The 26609-nt window shown below is 37.1% G+C and overlaps 1 protein-coding gene across 1 annotated transcript in view; it reads right to left on the bottom strand.

Moving 5' to 3' along the window:
* The window catches only part of LOC142338173 (uncharacterized), a 94542-nt gene extending 69481 nt beyond the window's left edge, over window positions 1–25061 (bottom strand). The window contains exons 1-4 of the mRNA XM_075387810.1: window positions 24763–25061; window positions 19320–19435; window positions 4623–4955; window positions 3944–4012 (exon numbers count right to left, since the gene is read on the bottom strand). Coding sequence (XP_075243925.1) covers window positions 3944–4012; window positions 4623–4955; window positions 19320–19435; window positions 24763–24944 — 700 coding nt within the window. The 5' untranslated portion in view covers window positions 24945–25061. The remainder of the gene's footprint in view (window positions 1–3943; window positions 4013–4622; window positions 4956–19319; window positions 19436–24762) is intronic.
* Window positions 25062–26609: the final 1548 nt, after the last annotated feature.

Genomic DNA, 26609 nt, shown 5'->3' with positions numbered 1-26609 from the left:
TATGCTCTGTTTTGAACACCGAATAAAAGACAACTAATTATCAGTGATATCAAGTTATCAGTGATCAAAGAACGCGAGAAAATTTTGAAAAATAAACCTGTTTTTAACGCAGAAAGTCAGAAAACTCTCTTCATGGACGGATTCAATTTCAAAGAATTTCCTTTGGTACTATTTATCACTCCGTGAGATAAATCGACCCGTCATATGGATCTAAAACGAACAGACTGGAAAATAGCCTTAAATTCCTGGCCTTTTAATAAGTTGGACCTTGGAACAATTAGAATCGATTTCTTGCGAGGAGGTGGATGAAAAATGACGCAGGAGGAGTGGAACAAGTTGTATTAGATCAAAAGAACTCAATTTCTACGACATTTTTGAACCTTAATTACTTGAGTTTTTTACTTGGCTTTTAAGCTATAGAAACGTGGAGAATTTGATCAAAACAATGAGCCCAGATAACATTATGTAATAATTTGCCATCTAAATTGATAGTGACACTCGTGCAAAGACGCAGTTTATCAAACTTCAAATTGTGAAAATTTCCCTGTCAGTTTTGCCAACATTATAGCTTTTTTTAATGAGTAAGTAAGGGTTTCACATTGTTAATTGGTGAAAAGTTACCTAAAGAAGTCAATAATTTAGACAAAATTACCGTGGAATTGGAAATAAATGACGTTGCAGAGAAGGGCTTAACTTGTTTTTTCTTGGTTATTTTGCGTGAATTTTTTTTATGTCGGCTGGACCTAGATACAGAAGTTATTGGGATAACCAAAAATAAAAAAATTTAAATGTTTAGCTGGAAGTTTTTAATGAAACAATCTTTCCGGGTTGACTAATATTTGAAGAAAATCAGCAGTTGTAGTGGCAAATTAAGTTGCAAGTCAGCTGATTATTCGAGCTACCGCCTGTGATTAACTTTTTCCTAGAAGAAACAGCTATCAGAAACAAAAAAGCGCCTGGGAACAGTTAAAAGAGCATAGAAACGCTCATTCGAATGAAAACATTGACAGTGTGACAATACTGTCAAGGAACTACTTTTTTCAGCAGAAATGTTGAAAATTTTTATCCATGCAAATACAAGAAACCAAACAATAATTGCCGGCAATTATTTAATTGTGTTAATAAAATACAGTTTCTTAACTTTGTTTGCTTGTCCAGTACTTAGCAACAATAGTAAACAATTTAGGACTTACATATTCATTTCACTAGCAATCTAATTCTCTCAGTGGTAAGGAAAAAGAACTAAAATATTTTTCAAGATAACAGTAGACTTCAAGCTCTCACAATACATTTTTTTTAGTATATGAGCTCCTGTAAATACCAGGTCTCAAAAAGAAGTTAATTGGTTTTTCCACGCAATCCGAAAGACCTTAATAACCAGCCAATGTTAGTATCAATAGCTTCTACTGCTTTATTTAACTATCAATGATCCGAATAACTATCAACTAAAAAAGTAACAAAAAAGTAAAATTAAAAGTAGAACAAAGTATGTTTTGGTCTGCTTAATATGGGTATTTTAAGCAATAAGGAAATTTTATTAATTCGTGATATTAAAAATTTACCATTTGATGTGATTGTGTGAGCAAAAGAGTGTCAAAAACTACCTTAAACAGGCAGAAATTATTGATACAATTTTTTTGAATTAATATCCAAAAAAAAGGTTTACTGTTTAGCAAAATGATTAGGCAAAAATGAATCTAAAAAACTCCACGGCATTTTTTTTTCGATTAAGTGTCAATTAAATAAAAAAAGAAACTCTAGCTACAAATTTGATTTCTCCAAGAGCATTTTGGTAAAACTGGTTCGATCATTTCCAAACATACACCTTGACGTTTAAATTTTGAAAACAGGAAAAAGGGGCTAAACAACAATTTTTGGAGGTTAGCAGAACTATGTCGGCTTTCTCAACACATCAACTTCTGATGATGGGACAAAATTTTTTTAATTATTTCAAATCATTGTAATCTCTTTTGACTAACGAGGCACTAATGTTTCAAAAGGCTCCAACGACTTGTTGAACACAAATAATTTCAAACAAAGCACATTTACTGTCATTTCCGCAAAAACCAATGAGAATTTGTGTCCCAATTTTCAATCAGGTAAAAAAAGTTATAGAAAAGTTGTAATAGTACATAGTTTGCCTAGAGTTCGGTAGAAGAAATTAAGAACTGTTACAAAAGTCATCATTGCAGATCTCCTGAAAAATCTGTTCGCACATTTTCTCTTAAAAATATGTGTTCGCATTTACGTTATCTCCTAAAAATGTGTTCCCATTTATCTCCTAAAAAATGTTTTCTCCTAAAAAAATGTGTTCTCCTAAACAAATTTGTTCGCATTTACGTTAGGTCCAGTCAAAAACGGTGATCAAATTATTATCACTTGTTTTTACTGTTATTCGGATCAGGTCAAAATGTCGCTAAACATATTGATCCCTTATTTATTTTCAAATAAAATAATTTCAGCGTTTTTTGTTGGTGTTCAAACTGGAGAAACTAGAAGACGGGAAGCAAAACAACCTGTCACAAAAATTATGATCTACTTTGTAAGCATGGAACTTGATAAAATTAAAAATTATCATTTTTTTGTTAAAATTTGTATTTTTAGATACCGTTTCTATTAACCTGCGATAAGTACCCCAATTTTCCTGTAAATTAGCTTTGTTTCCCAGTGAGAGAGTTACATCGGATTTCTCGTCGTGATTGTTAGTTGCAGGCATCTTATCATAAGTTGCTGATCTTATGGAAAATAAGAAATTTGGGCGCGGACCGTCAGCGGTTAGTTTTCATGAAATAAAAGCCGCTCATGAAACAAAAGCATTCAGCCGGATTAGGGAATTGTTAATTGTCATTCTGTAGAAAGTCTACAAAAAAAATTACCAGCATTAACTATATTTTGATCAGAATTTTGTTTTTCCAGCAAAAAAACTAAATTCAAACGAATTGTTTGTTTTCCAAGTTACAGTGAATATTTTTTTCAACCAGAAAACAGCTAAACAACAAAGTAACACCTGAATATTGAAAAAAACTTTTTTAACACTTTTTCCTTATAAACACGCAAAAAACTATAAGTTGCTTCTGATATCTTAAACTCAATGTGACAACTAATGAGGCAAGCTCAATTGCCAGTGCCTAAATACCAAAGCTTAGGAATGCCTAAGTCACCAATTTCGGGAGAGAAAAAATTAGAAATAACTTTCCATGGCCAGAAAAGTTATTTTGACCGTCTGAATATGAATAGACCGTCGGTCGAGTCATGAAAAGACTTTAGATCGATTTTTTCAGATATGAAAAGACTTTGAGACAACCGATATTGGTCGCGGTCAATTTTAGGAACCCCTGTAATTTTGTTCAAAAAATATCTATGATCAGACATTAGGTCGACTGTACTGGATGTGAAAAGACGGTGTTCAACCGATATTGGGTATGAAAACACCGTTGGTCTACTTATGAAAATACTTTAGGTCGACCGCTGCTAAGAGGCCGACCATGTAATTAAGATAGGGTAATAGCCCAAAGTCGATATTATAAATCTTTTCAAAAAGACGTCATCTCAACTAGGGGAATAAAAAATAAAACGTTGATTAAAATGAATTTGTTGAAAACTTCGTAAAAATGACTTTTACGTAATTAGGAATCCTGGGAAACGTGCAAAAAATTTCATCGTGCTACTTATTTGTTCTTGTCCAAATTTTGTCTGACAAAATCTGTAAAGAAATTTCCGGGCCCCGGGTCGAGGTTTTGACAAAAAATAATGTAACATTAGCGGTGAATAGCGGTGAAAAAAAACTTTTTTCACCGCAAAGCGCCCGCATCTTTTAGCGTTGAATGCGCTGAAAGCGGTGAATTTTTGTAAGAATAGCGTTGAATTTTGCGGTGAAAAATTTTTTTTCACCGCATTCACCGGAATTCTTACAAAAAAGAAACTGCCGTACAAGGGTTCGAACCTCTACCTGATGCGTGTGAACAACTTCGTAATCCACTGCGCCATCTGTCACTTACTGCAATGATATTTCCTGTGAACATAAGATAAGCGTTGAAATTAGAGCGGTAAATTTTTGTTTTGCGATTTTAGCGGTGAAAATTTTTTTTTCACCGCATTCTGCTGGTAGCGGTGAAAAATTTTTTTTCACCGCATTCTGGTGGTAGCGGTGAAAAAATTTTTTTCACCGCATCCTGCTTGTAGCGGTGAAAAATTTTCTTTCACCGCTTAAGCGCTGAAAAAAAAAATTTTCACCGCTTAAAAGTTTTTTTTTCACCGCATTCATCGCATTGAACGCAAATCTTACACTTTTACTCAAATTCACCGCAAATCTTACATCTTTTAGCGGTTTTTAGCGGTGACACCTCGACCCGGGGCAGAATTTTCCGGATGAACGGGACGTCATTCTGTTGTCAGTATAGGGGTATTTCCACTTTATTTCCACTTTATTTCCACTTTATTTCCACTTTATTTCCACTTTATTTCAAGAAAAATTTTAAATTATAATGCAAAGTTATTTCTGAAATCAATCCCATCGCAGCAACTGCTCATCGAGTTTCCAACCACTAGAATTTCCTTTAAAAACAGGGGGAAGTGGGTAGAACTTTCACAGCTGGTTTTACTGATAAAATATGGCACATCACCTGTAGGAACCTCATCCTGTGGCTGCGTTGATGGCTCTGTCGTAGTTGTTTCCTGCAGCGAAGTCGTTTCCACAGTCGCGCTGTTTATGCCCAGTCGGTGTTCGCAAGCGAAAATCATGGGGGGATTTAATATGCATCTCCGTAATCTAGCCAGCTCGAAATGTAATGCGAAAGGCTGTACTTTGACATATGAACAAGTGTCTTCGCCAACCTCCGGATAGTTATGATTATGAGTGGTCTCCACTCTGATATCAGTAGGCTTGTTGTCTGTTTCAGAGACGATAATGTATTCATTGCCCAGATTTTTAAGTTCAAGTCCGACCCAAAACCTATCTGAGCAAAACAAACACTTTTATTGGTCGAAAATTTGGGATTTTGGGGAAAATCTTTGTACATTTGTCACCCGGTTTGGACTCCACTACCCGTTCACTATAATTTCACTAAATGTCAGCATTGTACAACTTTCACTTGTGTTCCACTAGTGATACACTTAACCATAGCTCCAGGTTGACCAGAGCCTGACCAATGTTGGCTGCAATGATGGTACCACGTGAAAGTTTCAGACGCAAAAAAAGTGACCATAGTCACCAAAAAAGAGCATTCATGCTCACTAAAAGAACAGTCTGAGATGTGGGGAATAATAGATTCCAGGCCTCCCTTGAAAAGCATTGCGCTTCTGGATGGTCTGATTTGATTTGAATGTATGTTCACCAAATAAATACAATTATTATTATACACTATTTTCCTCTGATACTCAATAGTGATTGTATTCTAAATAGTGAAAATAAATATTTCCGTATTCTTAATTCTACATTTTTCTAAATTCTCAATTTCAAATACTAAATTCTTCATATTTTTCTTATTTTAAAGCAGTGAAAATTTCGATTTGCCAAAAATTTCGAAAGGTATCATTATTTCTAGTTTTCTCACAAGTACGCCTAGTGATCGAAGAAATCAAAATCTTGCAAGAATCTTGCAAGAAATCTTGCAAGACTATGCAGAGTTCTTCAATTTTTCTTGCAAGATTCTTGCAAGAATTGAATTCCTCTTGCAAGATTCTTACAAGAATTGAATTCTTCTTGCAAGAATCTTGCAAGATTTTTTATTTTTCTTGCAAGAATCTTGCAAGATTTTAAATTCTTTTTTTGGTTACCTGGCTAGATGACGATGGCAGACGAGCTAAAAATGTCAATGTTAAGCATAAAATTGTGTCGGAAAATTTGCTCAAGTCAAGTTAAGACTGACTTTTTTGAGCTATTTTCAGTATAATTTGGATGTTTTCCCTCCTCTTTTTCAAGTCCAGGCTTGGGACCGGCAATGGCGGAGTTACAAACAAATAGCTATAGGAGAAATGAGCGGTGACCCAGCAAAAAAACTAGGCTCAAACTCTATCTCCAAACAAAACAAAACAACAAAACAGCAAATTTTATATAAATTGAACTTTAAGAAAGCGGATTTGATTGCCTCGAGTTGTCTCTAGCTATTTAACGGATAGTTGTATTTTAATTCGAAATCTTGCAAGAAACTTGCAAGATTTTTGCAAGATTTCACATTCAAAAACCGTGTACAAAAAATTCGTTTAGGTTCAGTTTCAATGATCAAGAATACTGATATCAGTCATTTCATTTGGTTTTCAGTTAGTTTCAGCTACCAATTATACACAAATAAATTTTCCAGAATTCAAAAACTTGCAAGATTCTTGCAAGATTCTTTCAAGGTTTTGAATCCGGGCTGTTTTTTTTTCATTGAATTAGGTTTTGTAATTTGTTTAATGAACAATATTTTGCTTCGAAGATGTTTCCTAAAACATTTGTACCCCGATTTATTTTTTTGCCTTGATTGATATCATGCAAGATTCTTGCAAGAATCTGGCAAGTTTTGAATCATCTTGCAAGATTCTTGCATGATTTGAATCCGCTCATCACTAGGGTACACTTCGCACGTCAGTAACGCGACGTTCTGACGTTAAAAAGGAGCCGTGGATAAGCTAGTCGTCAGCCCGTCTAAATAACTCCAATAAAGTAAAAAAAATGAATTGGGGTTCTGGATTGATGATGTGGGGGGGGATGATTTTCAACACAGGCAAAGTTAGCAGGAATTGATTTTAATTACAATTTGGTACAATTCAGTGTATAATTAGCTTAAAAACGGTGGAAGTTAGTCACAATTTTTGTGATTTTAGCATCGAGGAGTTTGGTAACAAATTATAGAATTCAGTTACCATATTTGGTAACATGATTTTGTTTTTGAACGTAAAGCAGTTCTGTATATCTGCAAATTAAAGAAGATAAACCAAATTCATTTCATGTCTGATTAGCGTTGTATCGAAATTTTCTTGATTTTCAAAAATAGAATACGATTATTGTCTTTTGCTTTGAACTCTTCAATTATGATACTCAAGTAAATTGAGATTGTTTTTTTGATAAGGTGAGAAACATTTAATTGTCTGAGAAAAAACCGGTGTTCAGTTCTTGAAACTTTGTTTGTTGCCTGTGGAAAGTTGTCTGCTATGAATAAAGCGTTTGTGTGAAATTGGGCTAAGATAACAAATTACTTTTCCTACAATGATTTAAATTATTAAAGTACAATGGATTACTTTTTGATTTTATAGTTGCAATGTTCAAGCAGCAGCGAAAGCAGCTGTTATCTATTTATGTCAAACAAAATTTTTGTCATGCAAACGCTTGCACTTGTAATCCAGCTTTTCTTTGCGGGGTTGTAATAAATAATTGCGACATAATTGAGACATTATCCGCCTGCTTATCTGTCATCGCCACGTTGTTTACTCTATCTCGTTTAGTTCTCTTCTCTTTGCATCGCAATAGGCCCTTTTCTCTGAAGCCAGAAAACCATTTGTTATTCGCTGAAAATTTTATGTATTTACATTGGCGTCCGTTTTGCTTGCAGTTGTTTGCCAAAGTTGTGCTGTTATTGATTGAAGTTTGATATGAAAAAATTCACGTCTTGGTTTAACAAAAAAAAACGAAAGGCAAACACTAAAACAACAAAGGTACCAAATGGTTTCAAAATAGATAATCAAACCAAAAAGTCATTATATCGAAAATAAATGATGAGTTTTGGATACCTATTTAGTAATATTACCAAAAAGTGTTATTTATCAACTGAAAGCTTTAGATGTTCTCTTTAATAGCTCCCTAGATGACCAAATAAAAATTTGATTTTGTACACTCAGTCATAAGATAATAACAAAACAATCAAATGCCTGAAGATCTCAAGAGTCTAATAAAAAACACAATTTGTCGGAGCCATAAAAAAGAGCTTCACTCATAAAATACAATATTTTATTTTGGTGCATTGGGATCTCTTATAAATTGCAGTTTTAAATGGGAAAATGCTTACTAATGATTTGGATAAAAAAATGTAAATCAAAATGTCAAACAAGACAGAACTCAAAATACAATCTGCGTCCCTTTCACGATGAGATCAGAACTTTCCTTCATATGAACTTCGGAAAGAGAACATTGGTTTCAGGTCTTGATAAATTGTTTTCTCCTGCGAAAAATGTGATGAAACATATAAACTATGAAGGAAAGCTGAATCCTAAACAACGATTAACTAATTAAAGATTTTCTCACAGAATCAATTGGAATAAGCCACGCACTGGCCGTAAAAAGCTGATTTAAAATTTTATATTCTTGTGTAAAAACAAGCAGTGTTTTCCTGTGGGAAAGTTTTATATACATATCACCATACCTAATTGGTGGAAATGAAATGAAGCCCAGAGACTTCCAATTTTCACTTGCACACGTTTCAATCTTTTCTCAAGTTAGAACAATTCAGACATTCACAATTTGCAAAACTTTTGGAAGAGAATTTTTCAACAAAATTGCTCTTAAAAGAGACTACAGGTTTCATCATGATTATTGCTATGTTAACAAAATAGAAAAGTCTTTCTTTCCAATAGAGATGGATTTAACACGCAGAGGAAATGTGAGAATTGACCCTGCAAACAAATATTACTATGAGCCACTGTAAATACAGTTTGATCTTCTCGTTTGTTCTCGATGCTTGATGGCAATCTAACATTAAAGCAAAAAAGAGAGATTTCGACTTGAAACATATCAACCACTTGTTTTCCAGCGCGGTTATTAAATTTATAACCATCGAGACCATAATTGGATTCAAACTATGGGCAAACTGTCTTGGTACAAATCTCACTTCTGAATATCGTGACATCCACACTAGGTTGGTCACTACAACTAACTGATATCATACTTAATTTTGGTTTACAGACAGATAAAATTTTTTTACAAAAACAGACGAAGGAAATGTAACAGTGATTTGGGGTGATGTCTCCCAAATCGGACATTTGAAGCAACAATCTTTAGAGAACCAAACAATCTTTGGCGAAATTTTTGAAGCCGTAATATCAAAGTCTCGAATGAAAAAGAATATATTGAAACAAATAGATATTACAAATTGGTTTTCATTAAAAAGAGTCTACATGAACACAAAACTCTTTCAAGATTACTTACAATCTGCGCTCTCTAGGAAGGATTCAAGTTTGCTACAGTCAAACCATCATCAGAATTCAGAGAATTGTACCTATATATACCCAACGTATAACCCATTGTTTCACCGTACCGAAAAATTAACGCTCAAAACTGTTATGTTATACCACAAAATCAAAAAACAACCGCACATCTGAAAAATACGGACTTGTCAGAAAGTATAATTGGCTTGGCGCAGTATATCCCCATGTACCAACTGACATCAGAAGTGACTATGAAAGTCGCCGGGTACCCTCAGAGATGAACAACACAAATTTTTCTTATTATAAAAAAACTCTGACGTCTAGACAGAACTCTCAAAAAAACAATTTTTATTCTACTCGCACAAAAACTCGACCTCGTAGAATATTCATTTTTATTAGAAAAAGGATTAAATTTGCTAAAACAAAAAGCTCTATTGTAATATCTGTCTGTCAAAGCAAAAGAGCCCTATATGTAAGAGACGTTCAATGTATTGAAAGAACTCCCATTTTCTATCAGAATAAAGAAGAATTTGTAGACCAAATAACGTGTTTTATATATTCGGGGTCGATAAAAGCACCATATAAGTCAGATAATTGTAATCAACATATAATGCGTGAGGCAGATTACGACGGATTACGACTCATATCGGCTGACGCCCTACCCAAATAAGGCGCGCGATGGCGTTGATGTATTCACAACCAAGTAAACAGAACACCGCTTTACAAAAATTAATTTCACTGCACAACATGCTTATTTAGCGTAAATGAGTGGACAAATTTTATCGACGAGATGAAATTCGACCAATTACTAGGTGATGCAGCAAAGAAATTTGAAGAAGCACAAGCTGTCATTTTGAAGACCTAGCACCATAAGCTCAATTATAAGCCAGTAATGACCGTCACAGAGGCAAAACACAAACCAAACTAATTTAACCTTTATTAAAGGCAAGAAATAAGGTCTTCGCCGCATTAGATTACGTGACCTATTCAATGTAAACTATTTAAAAGACTCTCTCATTAGAATCTTTGGATACCATTGTTACGTATTGAAAGAAACAACCATTCAATTGATAGTGTTCAAATTTTCGCATAGTTCTCTGCCTTATTTCGCAGTGCTTTCAATGCATTTAATCTAAAAAACCTCTTTGGAGCAAATATCACATTAGTCAAAACTTTAGCATCAAGAGTTTTTGTAATATTCTCACAAACTATATTCCTTGTACTTCGAGCCGAAAAAATAATTATGAACCACCAATCCCGAAACGAAAGAAAAGAAGACACTCTACAAATAGCTCACATAAACATTGTCAAAATGAGTTGAATCCCTTGCACAAAGTGATTGAAAATTTCTATGAATTTTTTTAACCCCCATTCATAATATTTCTATTTCAAAACGAAGTGCATCGATTCTGATCTAAAATCAATTTATGATATCTACAAACTTCCAGTTGAATCCCTACTTACAACAGATTTTGATTCTCTAGTTCTTGCATTTTTCCATGCTGGTCAACAAAAATAACACACACCACCTCATTGTCACCTGATTCCTTTTAAGAAGATCCTGACCGTCAAGAGATTCCACTATGTTTAAGAGACAACGAAGATATTACCTCATCTACATCAACTGACGCTGAGAGATCACCGATCCGACTCAATGACTAACTGACGAATATGATCTCATCAAGCTGGACGTCGACGACAACCCCATCGCCACTCACGCCTCTGGTGCTGGCTCCTCTGATGCTCGAAGTGTATGAGATGCAAACGCTGGCACAATTTACAATGGCAAAATCGTCACCACAACCACAACCTTTAATTTCTGTTTCATACTCAAGGGTGAAACTATTGCAATCACAGACCACTTTTTTCTCTTCTTCAGGAGTAATTCAATCTTCATTGTGAGTGACACCAAATCGCCAGAGCTAGCAAGTGTGACTCTAAGAGCTTACTCAACACACAAGCTACTATTAGAAGAACAGAAAATGACACCCCAAGTACATTTCGGGGCTGACAAGGCTGTCACGGAACAACCTCAGCGCTCAAGGTCAGAAACTGTAATACCAATTTGGACATGCTCTGGAACAGTCCGCTTGCCACAGCCCGGACCCCAACCGCTGGTCTACCCCCCACAACAGATGACAACACCACAAACCATAGTAACACTACAATCGATAGAAACACCACGATCAATGGCAAAACCACAACACACAAACCAGTTTTATAGTTCCCTTGTATCTGCTCCATGGCCACAGCAAGAAGCTCCACAATCACCTCCGTACAGAAGGCCAACATCCACGGAAAATTATTTGTGCACAGATTCCTCGGCCTGATGTCCACGCCCAACAGAGCCTGGTGAACTAACCCGTTAGAATGTCTCCTGTTGGGGCGCAACAGTTGTCCGCCAGCTCTTCAGCAACCTACAGCCCACCTAGAGGTTCACAGTGCTCGTCATGGTAGCCATCGTCGGTCCATTTAGAGCCGACACAAATCCCATATCATAGACCATCAGAGCCAAGTTTTTGCTTCAACCAATAAACAAAACCCTCGGGATCAACACAGGGCACAATATTCCGTTTCTCGAAAGAGTTAACTACGTTGCCACTCGTCCAGAGCACACGCTCAGGTTGACCTCAAATACTTGCACTATCGGATCCTTGGCAACTGAGTAAATAGAAGAAGACCTAAACAAAATCGCCTTCTCGAATGTGCCTACTTCCCATTAAACCACAGATTTGGGGAAATTTTTTGGCAAAGGCCAGAATATTTCTTAACAAAGCAGGATCGCCAAAACACGTTTTTGAACACATTGTTCACATGGGACACGACACCCTAACGCGTATATAAAAAATTACTATATTTTTTCTCTACAATTTGGATTTTTGCGGCCAACGCTGATAGATGTAAATAATCAAGCACACGGAGTTCATCGAACAATGGTTTTGCGAAATTCCGTGGCTATTTCACTGTGCAACATCAATTCCATCAAACTAATCCCCTGATGCATTTCGGTTCACTTTTACAGTAGGTGAACGCGAAGATAACATTCCCATAATATCTCAACTACGCGTGCATTATGCAACCTATGTGCCGTGAAAATACACTGGGGAAATTAGATCCTCTTCCAATCCGTTAGCTCAATGTTTCCCTGCATGCAAGAACCCATCGGCCACTATTTTTTTCAGTCGAGTATCCCAACTGTGTAGAAGGGAGCACAACGAAGTGTATGAACGCCATGTTTTCAACCTCCCAGTACAGTTACGGGATTGCTATCAAGATGGCAAACAGACAACCGCCACAGCAGGAAAAATAGATATTCGATCATCTCCTTACTTTGCATTGGCAATATAACGCTGATTTATATCCTCAGACTCTTGCTGTTTGTCTTGCAAGAGACAAACAATTCCTCGAATTATTTCGAGACCCCTCAATCTGGACCCCGAACTTTGAGTTCGAGCGCCGACGATAGGCACAGTCCCATTCTCAGGATCATTGTCCCAACATGAGACACAGTTCTCCAGAAATTGGAAAATTTTGTCTTCTGATTTCTCTATTTCTTTATTAATTATTTCTTACTTTCCTTCTCTCTTTCTCCTGTTTTAATATTCCACTCCTCAAAAGGAAGATAAGGAATGTTTTTTTTCTTCTTTTCTCTGACACTGCTCTGAAGAAACTCAAAAGGAAAAGCTTTATTTTTTGTTCCTTTTTTAGATCTAATTATATAATTAATCCTTAGTGTTCTTTGTCTATATCTTTATTTTTCATTAAATGAAGATAAGGAGCAACCTCTTTTTCTTCTTTTCTCTGGTCGGACTTTATTTAGATGGAGTTAAACTTAAAATAGTTTATATGATTAAGTAGCTCACAGGAGATAAGGTTAGTTTCTAAGCTGAGGATAAACTGGAAAAGTCGATCGGAACAAAAGCGCATTGAAGAAAAGATGGATCGAAATCTCTTTGTACTGCCGGCAGAGACTACAAACAACAACTTTCCACCCAACCGTGAAAAAATATTCACTATATGAGAGTGGGGAGAACTGGATATTATAACACTATCGATGTCACTGGCCAGCATATCCAGTAACGGGCACCCTTACTGGCACTATGAACGATAGGACGTCGAACGACATAAAGTTGATCTTGTTTCAGCATCTTTGAGGATTTTGGTCGCGTATAGACTCCAGCAGATTTTAGTGAAACCAGCAAAACTGAACATCTATATCAGCGAAGGGCCCTATTGTTATCATGAAATGCTGAACTGAGTTAAGATAAAAACAAAAACTTCAAATTTGACGACCGAGCACCATAAGCTCAATTATAAGCCAGTAATGATCGTCACAGAGGCAATACACACCAAACTACTTTAACATTTGTTAAAGGCAAGAAAAAAGGCCTTCGCCGCATTAGATTACGTGACTTATTCAAAGTAAACTAATTAAAAGACTCTCTTCTTAGAATCTTTGGTTACCATTGTTACGTATTGAAAGAAACAACCATTGCATTAACAGTGTTTAACTTTTTACATAATTCTCAGCCTTATTTCGCAGTGCTTTCAATGCATTTAATCTAAAAAATCTCTTTGGAGCAAATTTCACATTAGTTAAAACTTTAGCATCTACAGTTTTTGTAATATTCTCACAAACCATATTGCTTGTACTTCGAGCCGAAAAAACAATTATGAACCACCATTCCCGAAAGGAAAGAAAAGAAGACACTCTACAAATAGCTCACATACACATTGTCAAAATGAGTTGAATCCCTTGCACAAAATGATTGAAAATTTCTATGAATTTTTTAAACCCCCATTATTAATTTTTCTATTTCAAATTGAAGTGCATTGATTCTGATCTAACATCAATTTATGATATCTACAAACTTCCAGTTGAATCCCTACTTTTACAGATTCTTATTCTCTAGGTCTCCCTTTTTTCCATGCTGGTCAACAAAAATAACACACATCGCTTCATTGTCACATGATTCCTTTTAAGAAGATCCTGACCGTCAAGAGATTCCACTATGTCTAAGAGACACCAAAGATATTACCTCATCTACATCTACTGACGCTGAGAGATCACCGATCCGACTCAATGACTAACTGACGAATATGATCTCATCAAGCTGGACGTCGACGACAACCCCTTCGCCACTCACGCCTCTGGTGCTGGCTCCTCTGATGCCCGAAGTGTATGAGATGCAAACGCTGGCACAATTTACAATGGCAAAAGCGTCACCACAGCCACAACCTTTAATTTCTGTTCCATACTCAAGGGTGAAACTATTGCCATCACAGACCACTTTTTTCTCTTCGTCAGGAGTAATTCAATCTTCATTGGGAGTGACACCAATTCGCCAGAGCTAGTAAATGTGACTCTAAGAGCTTACTCAACACACGAGCTACTATTAGAAGAACAGAAAATGGCACCCCAAGTACAGTCCGGGGCTGACAAGGCTGTCACGGAACAACCTCAGCGCTCAAGGCCAGAAACTGTAATACCAAATTGGACATGCTCCGGAACAGTCCGCTTGCCAATGACCGGATCCCAACCGCTGGTCAACCCCCCACAACAGATGACAACACCACAAACCATAGCAAAACTACAATCGATAGAAACACCATGATCAATGGCAAAACCACAGCACACAAACCGATTTTATAGTTCTCCTGTATCTGCTCCACGGCCACAGCAAGAAGCTCCACAATCACCTCCGTACAGAAGGCCAACATCCGCGGAAAATTATTTGTGCACAGACTCCTCGGCCTGATGTCCACGCCCAACAGAGCCTGAGAACTAACCCGTTAGAACGTCTCCTGTTGGGGCGCAAGAGTTGTCCGCCAGCTCTTCGGCAACCTACAGCCCACCTAGAGGTTCACAGTGCTCGTCACGGCAGCCAACGTAGGTCCATTTAGAGCCGACACAAAGCCCATATCATAGACCATCAGAGCCATGTTTTTGCTTCAACCAATAAGCAAAACCCTCGGGATCAACACAGGGCACAATATTCCGCTTCCTGAAAGAGTTAACTACGTTGCCACTCCTCCAGAGCACACGCTCAGGTTGACCTCAAATACTTGCACTATCGGATCCTTGGCAACTGAGTATATAGAAGAAGACCTAAACAAAATCGCTTTCTCGAGTGTGCCTACTTCCCATTTAACCACAGATTTGAGGAAATTTTTTGGCAAAGGCCAGATTATTTCTTAACGAAGGAGGATCGCCAAAACACGTTTTTGAACACATTGTTCACATGGGACACGACACCCTAACGCGTATATAAAAAATTACTATCTTTTTTCTCTACAATTTGGATTTTTGCGGCCAACGCTGATAGATGTAAATAATCAAGCACACGGAGTTCATCAAAAAATGTTTTGCGAAATTCCGTGGCTACTTCTTTGTGCAACATCAATTCCATCACACTAATCCCCTGATGCATTTCAGTTCACTTTTACAGTAGGTGAACGGGAAGATAACATTCCCATAATATCTCAACTACGCGTGCATTATCGATCCTATGTGCCGTGAAGATACACTGGGGAAATTTGATCTTCTTCCGATCCGTTAGCTCAATGTTCCCCTGTATGCAAGAACCCATCGGCCACTATTTTTTCAGTCGAGTATCACAACTGTGTAGAAGGAGGCACAACGAAGTGTATGAACGCCATATTTTCAACCTCCCGGTACAATTACGGGATTGCTATCAAGATGGCAAACAGACAACCGCCACAGCAGGAAAATTAGATATTCGATCATCTCCTTACTATGCATTGGCAGTATAACGCTGATTTATATCCTCAGGCTCTTGCTGTTTGTCTTGCAAGAGACAAACAATTCCTCAAATTATTCCGAGACCCCTCAATCTGGCCCCCGAACTTTGAGTTCGAGCGCCGACGATAGGCACAGTCCCATTCTCAGGATCATTGTCCCAACATGAGACACAGTTCTCCAGAAATCGAAAAATTTTGTCTTCTGATTTCTCTATTTCTTTATTAATTATTTCTTTCTTTCCTTCTCTCTTCTTCCGGTTTTAATATTCCACTCCTCAAAAGGAAGATAAAGATTTTTTTTCTTCCTTTCTCTAACACTGCTCTGAAGAAACTCAATAGGAAAAGCTTTATTTTTTGTTCCTTTTTTAGATCTAATTATATAATTAATCCTTCGTATTCTTTGTCTATATCTTTTTTTTCACTAAATGGAGATAAGGAGCAACCTCTTTTTCTTCTTTTCTCTGGTCGGACTTTATTTAGATGGAGTTAAACTTAAAATAGTTTAGATGATTAAGTAGCTCACAGGAGATAATGTTAGTTTCTAACCGGAGGATAAACTGGAAAAGCCGATCGGAACAAAAGCGCATTGAAGAAAAGACGGATCGAAATCTCTTTGTACTGCCGGCAGAGACTACAAACAACAACTTTCAGCCAACCGTGAAAAAATATTCACTACATGACAGTGGGGAAAACTGGATATTATAACACTATCGACGTAACTGGCCAGCATATCCAGTAACGGGCACCCTTACTGGCACTATGAACGATAGGACGTCGAACGACATAAAGTTGATCTTGTTTCAGCATCTTTATGGATTTTGGTCTCGTATAGACTCCAGCAGATTTTAGTGAAACCAGCAAAACTGAACATCTATATCAGCGAAGAGCCCTATTGTTATCATGAATTGCTGACTTTCTCTGAGTTAACATAAAAACAAAAACTTCAAATTTGACAGCTATCTGAAACAATTTTCAAAAGACGCTCAACTTTCGATTAAAAAATCTGTCCTTAATATATTTTTTAGACTGATTCAGGTCGTATTTTTTACAACGACACACCAAAATTGTTTGTTCGTGAAAAACGAAGCAGCCGTTTGCACAGACTATAAAGTTTCAAGGGATTTTTGAAGCAGAAGGAGCTCAGGTGGTGTTCTACTTTCTTTCCAAAATTGATCTATTTATGGCAATTTAAAAATGCTTCGAAACAATTTGGTACCAATAACAAGCACATAATAGTGCTTTAGTAGTTGTGGTTGTCAAATTAAAAAGCGTAAAAGTTTTTCAAAGAAGCAAAATAAAACTGGTTTAAGCTACTTGAAGCAAAAAGTTCTTGCTGAAAAACTCAATCATTTTGCAATGCCAAAAGAATCGCACATGTAGATCCAACAAAGTTGTGGGCTGTCCCACAAGTTCATCAGGGATGTATAGTTAGCCGCCCCTGGTAAAACTCTTGATGTTTTTTTGCTGATTTCTATTCGAAAACTGTCAACGTGAAAAAAAAATCTCTCTTTGAAAACCAATTGAATCTGCTCATTAGGTGGACTGTTATGATATGATAATCTACAAAAGTAGACTGAGGACGGAATGAAATCATGTGAAGTGAGCAACAGCTTTAACGAAGCATTTCAAGTTAGGTCTGCTCATTTCAAGTTTTATTTGATGAAAGTTTGAGTTGACGGCTTTAGCAATTCTGTTCATAATATCTCCAGTAAGGCATTGGATTTGGTGAACGGTTATTTAGTAAGATGAGGCACTAAATGAAGCAATTTTTCAAGTTTGCGTTTAAAGAAGCGGTATTGAAATTTTATGAGATTTGCAAAGTACTTAATTGAACATCACTGAGGGATCCTGAATTTCATCTGTAGGTTAAAGTTTGACTTCAAACACTAAATAAAGTTAAATTATTTTTACCTTAAAAAACATCCTAGCTCACCTTAATTGGTAAGGTAGATTTGCCTTTCCTTAACTCACCTTAACTAAGACTAACTTGCCTGAACTGCACCTGAAAATTTAGGGCTCTTTACCTTACAAAAACCCTTAAATTTTACTCTAACTTGGCTCAAAATGACCCTAATTAATTACCTTAACATTACCTTAAAAGTTCCCTTAACTTTGCCTTAACCAAGCCAGAAAATTACCTTAAAATTAGGGTAAGTTAGGGTAAACCATTGAGGTAAGTTAGGGCAATGTTAGGGAAAATTTACCGCCAAAGTTAGGGTAATTGTTTAAGGTAATTTTAAGGGAAGTTAGGGTAGTATTAAGCTAATAGTTAGGGTAGAGAGGGGCCCTAGAATTTCAGGAGAAGTTCAGATAAAGTGGCTGTAAAAACTGCTGAATTAATGCACGTCAAACTCTTAAATTGTATTGCAACTGCAACAACAATCCCGGGTCCAGAAAAAATTGAAAAAATATGTAAGTAGGTGAAAAAATAGTTTTTGTTCGTCAACAAAACAGTAGCAAATTGAGTTTCGTACATAATTTTGCGGTGAAATGCGGTGAATGCGGTGAAATTATGTAAGTTCACCGCTAGAGTGTGTGGTGATCTTACAAAATTTTACCACAATTAACCGCTAAATTATGTAATTTCACCGCCCTTACAAGGGTTGGAACCCCTCACCTCCTGCGTGTCATCCACTTCTTCATCCACTGTCCCCTCACTAACACCTCTCACTAACTTCTAGTATTTTTGTTTTGAATATAAATTATATTCACTCTACTTTCTGTAAAACATGCGTGGTAAATTTTTGTAAGTTTTGCTATTTTTAGCGGTCAAATTACATATTTCAGCTATAAAATGTGGTGAATTTTCACCGCTTACTCTAGTGGTGAAATTATATAAATTCAGCGCTTAGAAAAAAGTGTCAACAATATGTAAGATTAAGGGGTAGTTTTAGTGGGAGGGTAAATCCAACAATTCCTCCCTTGCTCCCCATTAATTTCACGGCATTCTTTGCTGATCTCACACAATTTTATCAATTTTTTCTAAGCGGTGAATTTATATAAGTTCACCACTGAGTTGAGCGGTGAATTTTTGTAATTTCACCGCATTCACCGCTTATCTTACATAATATGGACACTTTTTTCGAAGCGGTGAATATATGTAATTTCATCGCTAAATTCAGCGGTGAAATTATGTAATTTCACCGCTACCAGGCTATAAATGTCTTTTCACCACATTTACCGCCTGATTGATGTAATTTCACCGCATTCACCGCTTACCTTACAAAAATTTTCTCATTCATTGCTTATCTTACATAATTTTGCGCAGAACGGCGGTGACATCTCGACCCGCGATCTGAGCAATATTTGCTTAATGTTGAAAACAAATTGGTACTCAGTTCAAACCTAGCTTGTCTGTTTCAAAATCAAAGTGATAGATCAACGATGCTTACAAATAGTGAAAGATAAGTAGAGAAACGTTCAATTCGAATTGAACCAACCTCCATTCTTGCGGGATCCAAATGTTCGGTTGTACGTCTTCTTTATTTTGTCGTTCATCAAACTTTGAACAATGGAAATCTCCTCATACGACTGTGGCTCAAATAGGTGAGAGTTCCTAAAATAAATATATGTTGACGACATTGCTAATTTTGCTCATTCAGATAGTGCAAGCTGACGTGATACCCGGACCGATGTTTCACCATTTATCCATACCTAATTAGCGGGGATTAGGGTGTAATGCGTATTCCACTCCTGTTTATCGAAGAAAAGAAAGTAAGAGTTTAATTTTTGAAAATTTACGCTGTATTTACACTGTTTTGTCCACTCTTTTTACACGCTTTGCAAAGAACGTAACTTAGGGTGAACTGATAAAAAGTTACGCACTTACAAAATTAGTATTCTAACCGAAACTGAAACCTATAATGATAATATCAGTTGGCATAAGGGATAACACACAAGGTGCAATTACCATCTTCGAGAGAGGGAAGATTGGGAAAAAAGCACCAGAACCTCCTTCCACATTTATCTTTTAAAATTTTACTTTGTTTTTTTTACACTTTTTTTACACTTTCTACACTCTTTTTCCCGTTAATTTCGGGGAAAATCCTCGGCCAAGTTTGCATGCACTCTATTTTGAAATAAGTGAGTACAAATAGTGCAACACATATCATGAGCTAATGATCCACAAAAAGGACAGGGTTGACCCTAAATGCCTGTGCAGAGACCATTTTCGGGGCAGAGTCTACCTAAAGTCCAACACCAAAAAGTTGGGTCAAGCTAAATGTTTTCATAGCAATATTTTCAGACAATTGCAGTTCAGAGTTATTTATTGAAAGTAAAATTTTGGAATTAAAAATAAAAGTAAAATTGGAAAGAAATTTCTATTCGAATTGACCGGAGTCATAGTATAAAAACAAGAAGCCCCAATAAAAATTATTCTAAAAATTGATTTTAACTTGTCTCAGTATTTCAAAACTGATATTTGCAAACTTTTGTGATCAAGTTGATTTACTAAATAAGTAATCAAAAGAGACAACTAGATCGAGCACTATAGTTCTGACGTAAAACATACAAAAATTTCTTTAACCAATGAATGACTTAAATTAGAAAATCTTGGTTCATAAACGATCAACGATCATTGTTATCAGTTCAACCCATGCAATCACCCATGCAATCAAAATAGTTTCCTTTTTGGAAAAATTGTTTGAGGTAAAACTTCCTGATCTGGGCAATCACATTTCACCCGCCACTGAGGAACAACTAGTATGCTAATTCAATAAATTTGGGCTCCCCGCTCATTGGGTGAGTCAAAAACTTATCACTATAGATTGTCCCCGCTCATTGATGACACACAATTCAAGGCCGACTCGCCTCTTAACTTCTGCAACAAGGATTCAAAGATCTGCTCCTGTTTCATATGTGTCTATAATCTCGCGTCCCTTGCAAGGAGCATGATTGCAGACCCCCGAATTGCTGTCACAGAGACTGATTGAGATAACCTACTGAAGGCTACCGACAACCCCGCCGGCTGCAAATTTCTGTTATCAGCCAGAATAGTGATTCGTTTGAGGGTCTTACGAACTGTCTTTGAAAATCCTCCAAACGTCTCGAAAGCCGGAGGAATGAATTGAATTCCGACTTCACTACAATTCTGGGGGTACTGTTTGTACTTCCTGTCCTCAGCAGCTGACAGAGCGAAACCACTCTTCTCCGACGCATTTATAATGAGGCTTGACTGCAAAGGAGAAGTGACGGTAACGTCTAAAGCTGCTGGTTGACCGGCATTCCATACAGGTAAGAAGATATCACCCGGTCTTGAGTTATTGTCAGGTAGTAAACTTTTCTGTTCAGAGATGGGTGACAAAAGTGCTCCCGAGCAAGCTGATATAATTTTGTCTCGTATACGATTATGACGAGAGATCATATCACCGCGACCATGGCATGACACCGCATGGTCGCCCATTACATCTAGAGTCCCAGATTTACAAAAAGGACATTTCCTCTCGTTCTCGTACAATTTTACACCCAGTCGATATTTGAGAGCAAAACGGAACTTATTGGAAGATAGGTGTGGTCCAATGCAAAAGCTGGAATGGGGGCTGCGGATAGCCAGGCGCCAGACTGCGGTAGAGAAAAAGAATGTTAGCGAGCTTTTTCTCCTATGGAACTTTGTTTTCCTAACAAGTTGTCAAAGGCTGAGTTATCAAGTTCCTCCTGAATTTTTCTTTGAGAGGGATATATCGTATAAATTTCGCTCATTTCTTCAACTGCTTTAACAAATGAGATGTCTTCAGTTGGATTATGGCCTGTTAATTTTCTACAAGAACAGAGGATTGAAACAGATCAGCCTGAACTTGATCTGCTGATCGTCTTATTCCTACGACGGTTTTATTGACTGGAAGGCATGCTTGGTCCCAAGAGATGTCTGACAACAAAACTCCAAAAATACCTTCAAAGATTGCACGCTGAACCGAATCAAATTTTCGAAGGATTTTATTTGATTCGTCCGAAGGAGAATTGCATCGCAAAGAGTAGACCATTTTGGGATCACCAAGGCAAAATCGCAAAATATCAAGAGCACATTGAGGATCGTCTACATATGCTAAATTATCTAGAAGTTCCTCTAATTTTTTAACGCGTTTGAGTAAACAAGAGGAAACAAAAGCATCGGATCCTATGGCAGCTCCTAAAAATTCAATACCATCTACACAGTTGCTCTTGATCAAACTGTCAATTTTTGTCATGCATTCGATTGACCATAGCTCGCACTTATCCTTCCTGAGTTCCAAACCAAATTTTTCTCCGGATTCTGAGAGAATTTCTAACGCTTTACAAAGTTCGATCTCGGTTCCTGCAATAATTCCGTCATCAAGATACCAGCAATGTTGCAAGAGATTCGGTATTTTGCTTTCGATTTCGTCAATAAGAGGCCAAATGGCCAATGAAAACAAAAGTGGACCTAGTGGATCACCTTGTTGCACTCCTGTCTGACTGTCAACAGTTGAGCTATTGAAGTACAAATCACTATGTTTTGAGTAACAAAAGGACGCAAATGAAATTATACTAGGCATCAAAACTTTTGTTGAGCCGAGATGACTGCGCTTCACTGAGTTAAATGCGTTTCTGAAATCAATTTGAAGTATACCCCCACTTTTTACTCTCTTCAATCTTTCGAAGGTTATTTATGTGGCTTGCACTATGCTCTCGGCACCTCCCTTGACAACAACTCCCAACTACTTTGTACCAAACAACTCAACTGCCTCAATGGCTGCTTCTTTTGCAATGCACTTGGCAACAAGGCGCCGAATAACTTCCACCACAGCAATAGGTCTGATGCCGGTTTTCTTTATCTTCAGTGCTGTTATTGTAGCACTACAAAAAACTGGAGTCACAAAACTTGGGAGCTGACCCCTGCTGGCCAAGTTCACTAATTTGGTTAGGGAATTCATTGCCCGCTTGGATTGATCAGAAATTGAACAATTGACTGCGTGGCGAAGATGCTCTGGGTACATTTTGGACGGCCCAGCTGCTGTGATTTTTGAAAAAGACTGGAGCTACAAAAAGACCTTTCCCTCATCAAATTGATAAGCTTCGCAGCTATAGTCTTCCAAGGACTCAAGAATTTCGTTTTCCTCTGGATGCAGTTTTTTGAGTTCAAGGAGTGTTTTTCTGTTGTCGGGTGCTATTCCCTCCGAGGATAAAATCTTTGCCGCACGACCAAACTGTCCTTGAAGACAAAGTGTTTTCGCTCGGGAGGCAAGCGCTTCATTTGTGCTGTTACATTTATTTTTTGCTTGCTTCATTGAAGCCGCTTCGTACCAAAGGGCAGCATACTCAGCCAATCTCCATCGCTCAAATCTATTCATCATGACGTTTTCCTGCTGCTGCTTATGTTTTTTACCCCCTTTGTTGGAAGCACGCAAAACACATTTGCTAACTGCGAAAAACTTCTTCCAGTTATCAACACAGTCAGGATTTGAGATGCAGTCCTCTATGATTGACGTAATAATCCCGGACCATGGCATTCGAAACTTCACGGGGATACAGCGGATCGTTGGAATATTTTTACTGCAAATAGTTTTCAAATCTGGTAATTGGCTTGAATTGTCACTGGGGCCTGATGGGCCACTGCCCAGTGTTGCAGATTGAACCAACTCGTCTATGCGGGCAGAGAGATCTTCGGTATCTTTTTCACTGTTGACAAAAGTTGAGTGAATTGTGAATACGCCCAAATTAATTTCGAGCACACCCATTCATCGTAGTTTGGACCCCAATGCAAGTACCTCACCTTGGACTTCACCAAGTTGTGCTCCAAGATGGAGACTTTATAAAGGTTATCTTTTCTGTCGGGATAAAAAAAAGGTTGGTTCCAACTGAAATCAGGAAACGAGATATGTCATCGTTTATTGTCAGTTCACTTATCTGCTGTGTTAAACCAGTTGAGTTGTCTGACATAACGTTTTCTACTGAACTGCTAGTGGTTTGTTCCTGTGAGTAGCTTTTGGCGGGTGACATAGAAACTAGCACTTTTTCATTGATATTCAAAGAACATTGAGTAGGGGGGGATGAATTGTTATCGTGGTTTGCTGTATCAGACTGGACCAGATCTTTAGCTCTTAGGTTGTATTTCATGGTCAAAACGCGATACCGATTCAACAAGTAAACAGCTCCATGAATCGTATGTTCCGATGACCTGAAAGGCGACAGGGAGGAGGGGGCTGAGGGTGGGCTGTAAAGCTTGGATCCAACCGGTTTTGACGACCTTCCTCGGCCTCAACTCGATAGTCTGGATAATCTCCCTTCACACATCCACCCCACAATGTAATTTCGAAGACAAAAAGGAAGGGGTTTTAAGATGGGTCCTAGAGTTGCAGAATGTTGTTTACAAAATTTGTTTTTAAAGATGGTCTATTCAGAAAGTTGTCGATAAATCCAGAGCACGTGCTGTAAAAAATAGTATCTTTACCCTCTGTGCTCCCCGTGCGCCCCCATTTACAGAGAACGTGCCATGTGATAGTGAATCATCATACAAAAATTTGTCACGTGCGTCTGAGGTATGTACCCACTGAGCGGTTGCTGGTACAAACGGAAAAAATTCAAATCGGGCATCAAATTTGAGGCGAGCTAAAATCTAGCATCAATTTTGCTTCGCCCAAAAGTGCTGCAGCAAAAAATTGAGTCTAGCTAAAGTCAAACACCCAAAAATTGGGTCAAGCTAAAATTAACACTAGACCTAAAGTCGAGTTAAATTCTTTTCACGGAACATTTAAGTCGAGCATGGACTTTACATACCACTTTTTTGTTGAGCATAGTCTTTTCATAAATCGAGGCCTATTTCTGGGCAGAGTAATTTCAATTTACTTACCGTCAAATTACAAATAAATTTATTTTACAATTTAAAATGGTTACAGTCAAAATTAGTTTTGACTAGAAATTTCTTACTTTTCTTCACAGCTTCTAACTGCAAATTTCCGCACAACATAGGTTGTTGAAATCCAAATGCATCTATCTGGTAAACCAGGAATTTTGTTAAACGCTGGATGGCTCTCTGTATCTTCTGATGTACCAGAATCAAGCCAAATACAAACTATTGTTATCACGGCTACAAATTTATTTATTATCATGCTAAAGCTTCTTCTGAAAATTTTGAGCAAGTGCGATTCAACTAGATGTTGTAGTCGAATATCTTTTTCAACAGTCTGTTTTCAATTTTGATCTAGAGGAGAACAAAATTGAGCGGATGTTCTGGTTTTTTCAATGTTCAAAAATTGACGCAGTTTAAAATGGGGCACTAAATTTTTATAGGTCTGTTCTTGTCTGTTTCTTTTTCTAACAAGCACATGTTGGTTTGTGTTAATGACATATATGTCATGTATATTTCTGTCGTTGCATTGAAGCAAAAACAAAGCTGTATAAATTGATGGATGTAATCTGTTTGAAGTGATATCCCAAGCAATGATATTTACGCAAAAGACTTGGAAAGAAACCATGACCGCATTTAGCAGAGATTTTTTCTGTTCTCAGTTTTCAGAGCAATTTTATTGATATTATTATATTGTTAGTTATTGTTATTTATAGATGGTAAAATTTTGGAGTTAGAAGAAAGTAACATTTGAAGGAAACTTCTATTTGAACTGACCTTGGTCATAGAATAAAACAAGAAGCCCCACTAAAAATACTTCCAAATATCGATTTAATCTGGTCTCATTTTTCTCAAATTGATAAACGGAAATTATAAGCAAATAAGCATACAAAACCGTCAAATAGCGACCGAGCACTATAATTCTAACGAAATACTTTCAAAAATTTAGATATTTACCGTTTGTTCCCCCCCCCCCCCCATGGCGCCCCCAGTTACAGAGAAGCAGACATTGCATAGTGAATCATCATTAAAAAAAATGGCACGTGGTTCTGAGATATGTACCCACTAAAGGGGGGGGGGGCGCAAAAGGAAAATATCCGAAAGTTTAATTGGCACATAGCCAAGAAACTCACGAGCCCTTAATACATAACTAAGAAACTCACGAGCCCGAATTTTTTTGTACATCAAAACAATTTGAAGGTGGATTTTGGTTAATATTTAAGGAGAGTTTTTTGTTTTTTGGATTGAGAGAGTTCCTCGAGAAAGTTTTGGATTTCGCAAGAATTGGATTGCAGTGGTGCTCTGTCTTTTTTGTTTTTAAGACAATTTCACACCTTTTTTCTTGACTTTGAGCTTTCAAAACGGAATAAACAGTCAAAACTAGATGCCCTTAGACGCGTTTTGTAGCCTCTCAAGTGCTTAGAGTGGTGACGCTACTAGGAGGACTGTAATTCTAGGTTCTTAGGGTCATTTTTGGGAGTTTTTGATCCCAAAATGTTGCAATTTTTGGGTTTCTTGTCATTTTTTGATTTTTTTTTGTTGAACAGGTCTGAAATTGATGTCTGTAAAAGATAATTTTTGCAAGACATAATTACTTATTATGACCACTTTAAGAGCTATATATTTTAGTACTAAAAACATAAACACTCAATTTTATACTAATTTTTAAAATTTTTCACGATTTCTAGAATATTTTTTGTCATTTTTGAGGTTTTTCAGCCCGAGGTGTCAAGGAAACTCCTATACGGTTTGATAAAAAGTTACTGCATAGCTTTCAGTAGTAATAGAATTGCTTTTCAACAATTTAACACCAAAAACTTTTTCATTTTTTTCAAATTTTTCAACGTTTTTTTTTGTAATTTTTTGAGTTTTTTCAGCCCCAGGTGCCAGCAAACCTGCTAAAAGATTTGATATTGGGTTACTGATT

Source organism: Convolutriloba macropyga, chromosome 4 (assembly GCF_964194025.1).
Source record: "Convolutriloba macropyga chromosome 4, txConMacr16.3, whole genome shotgun sequence".
Lineage (NCBI taxonomy): Eukaryota > Metazoa > Xenacoelomorpha > Acoela > Convolutidae > Convolutriloba > Convolutriloba macropyga.
This window is presented reverse-complemented; position numbering and strand designations above follow the sequence as displayed.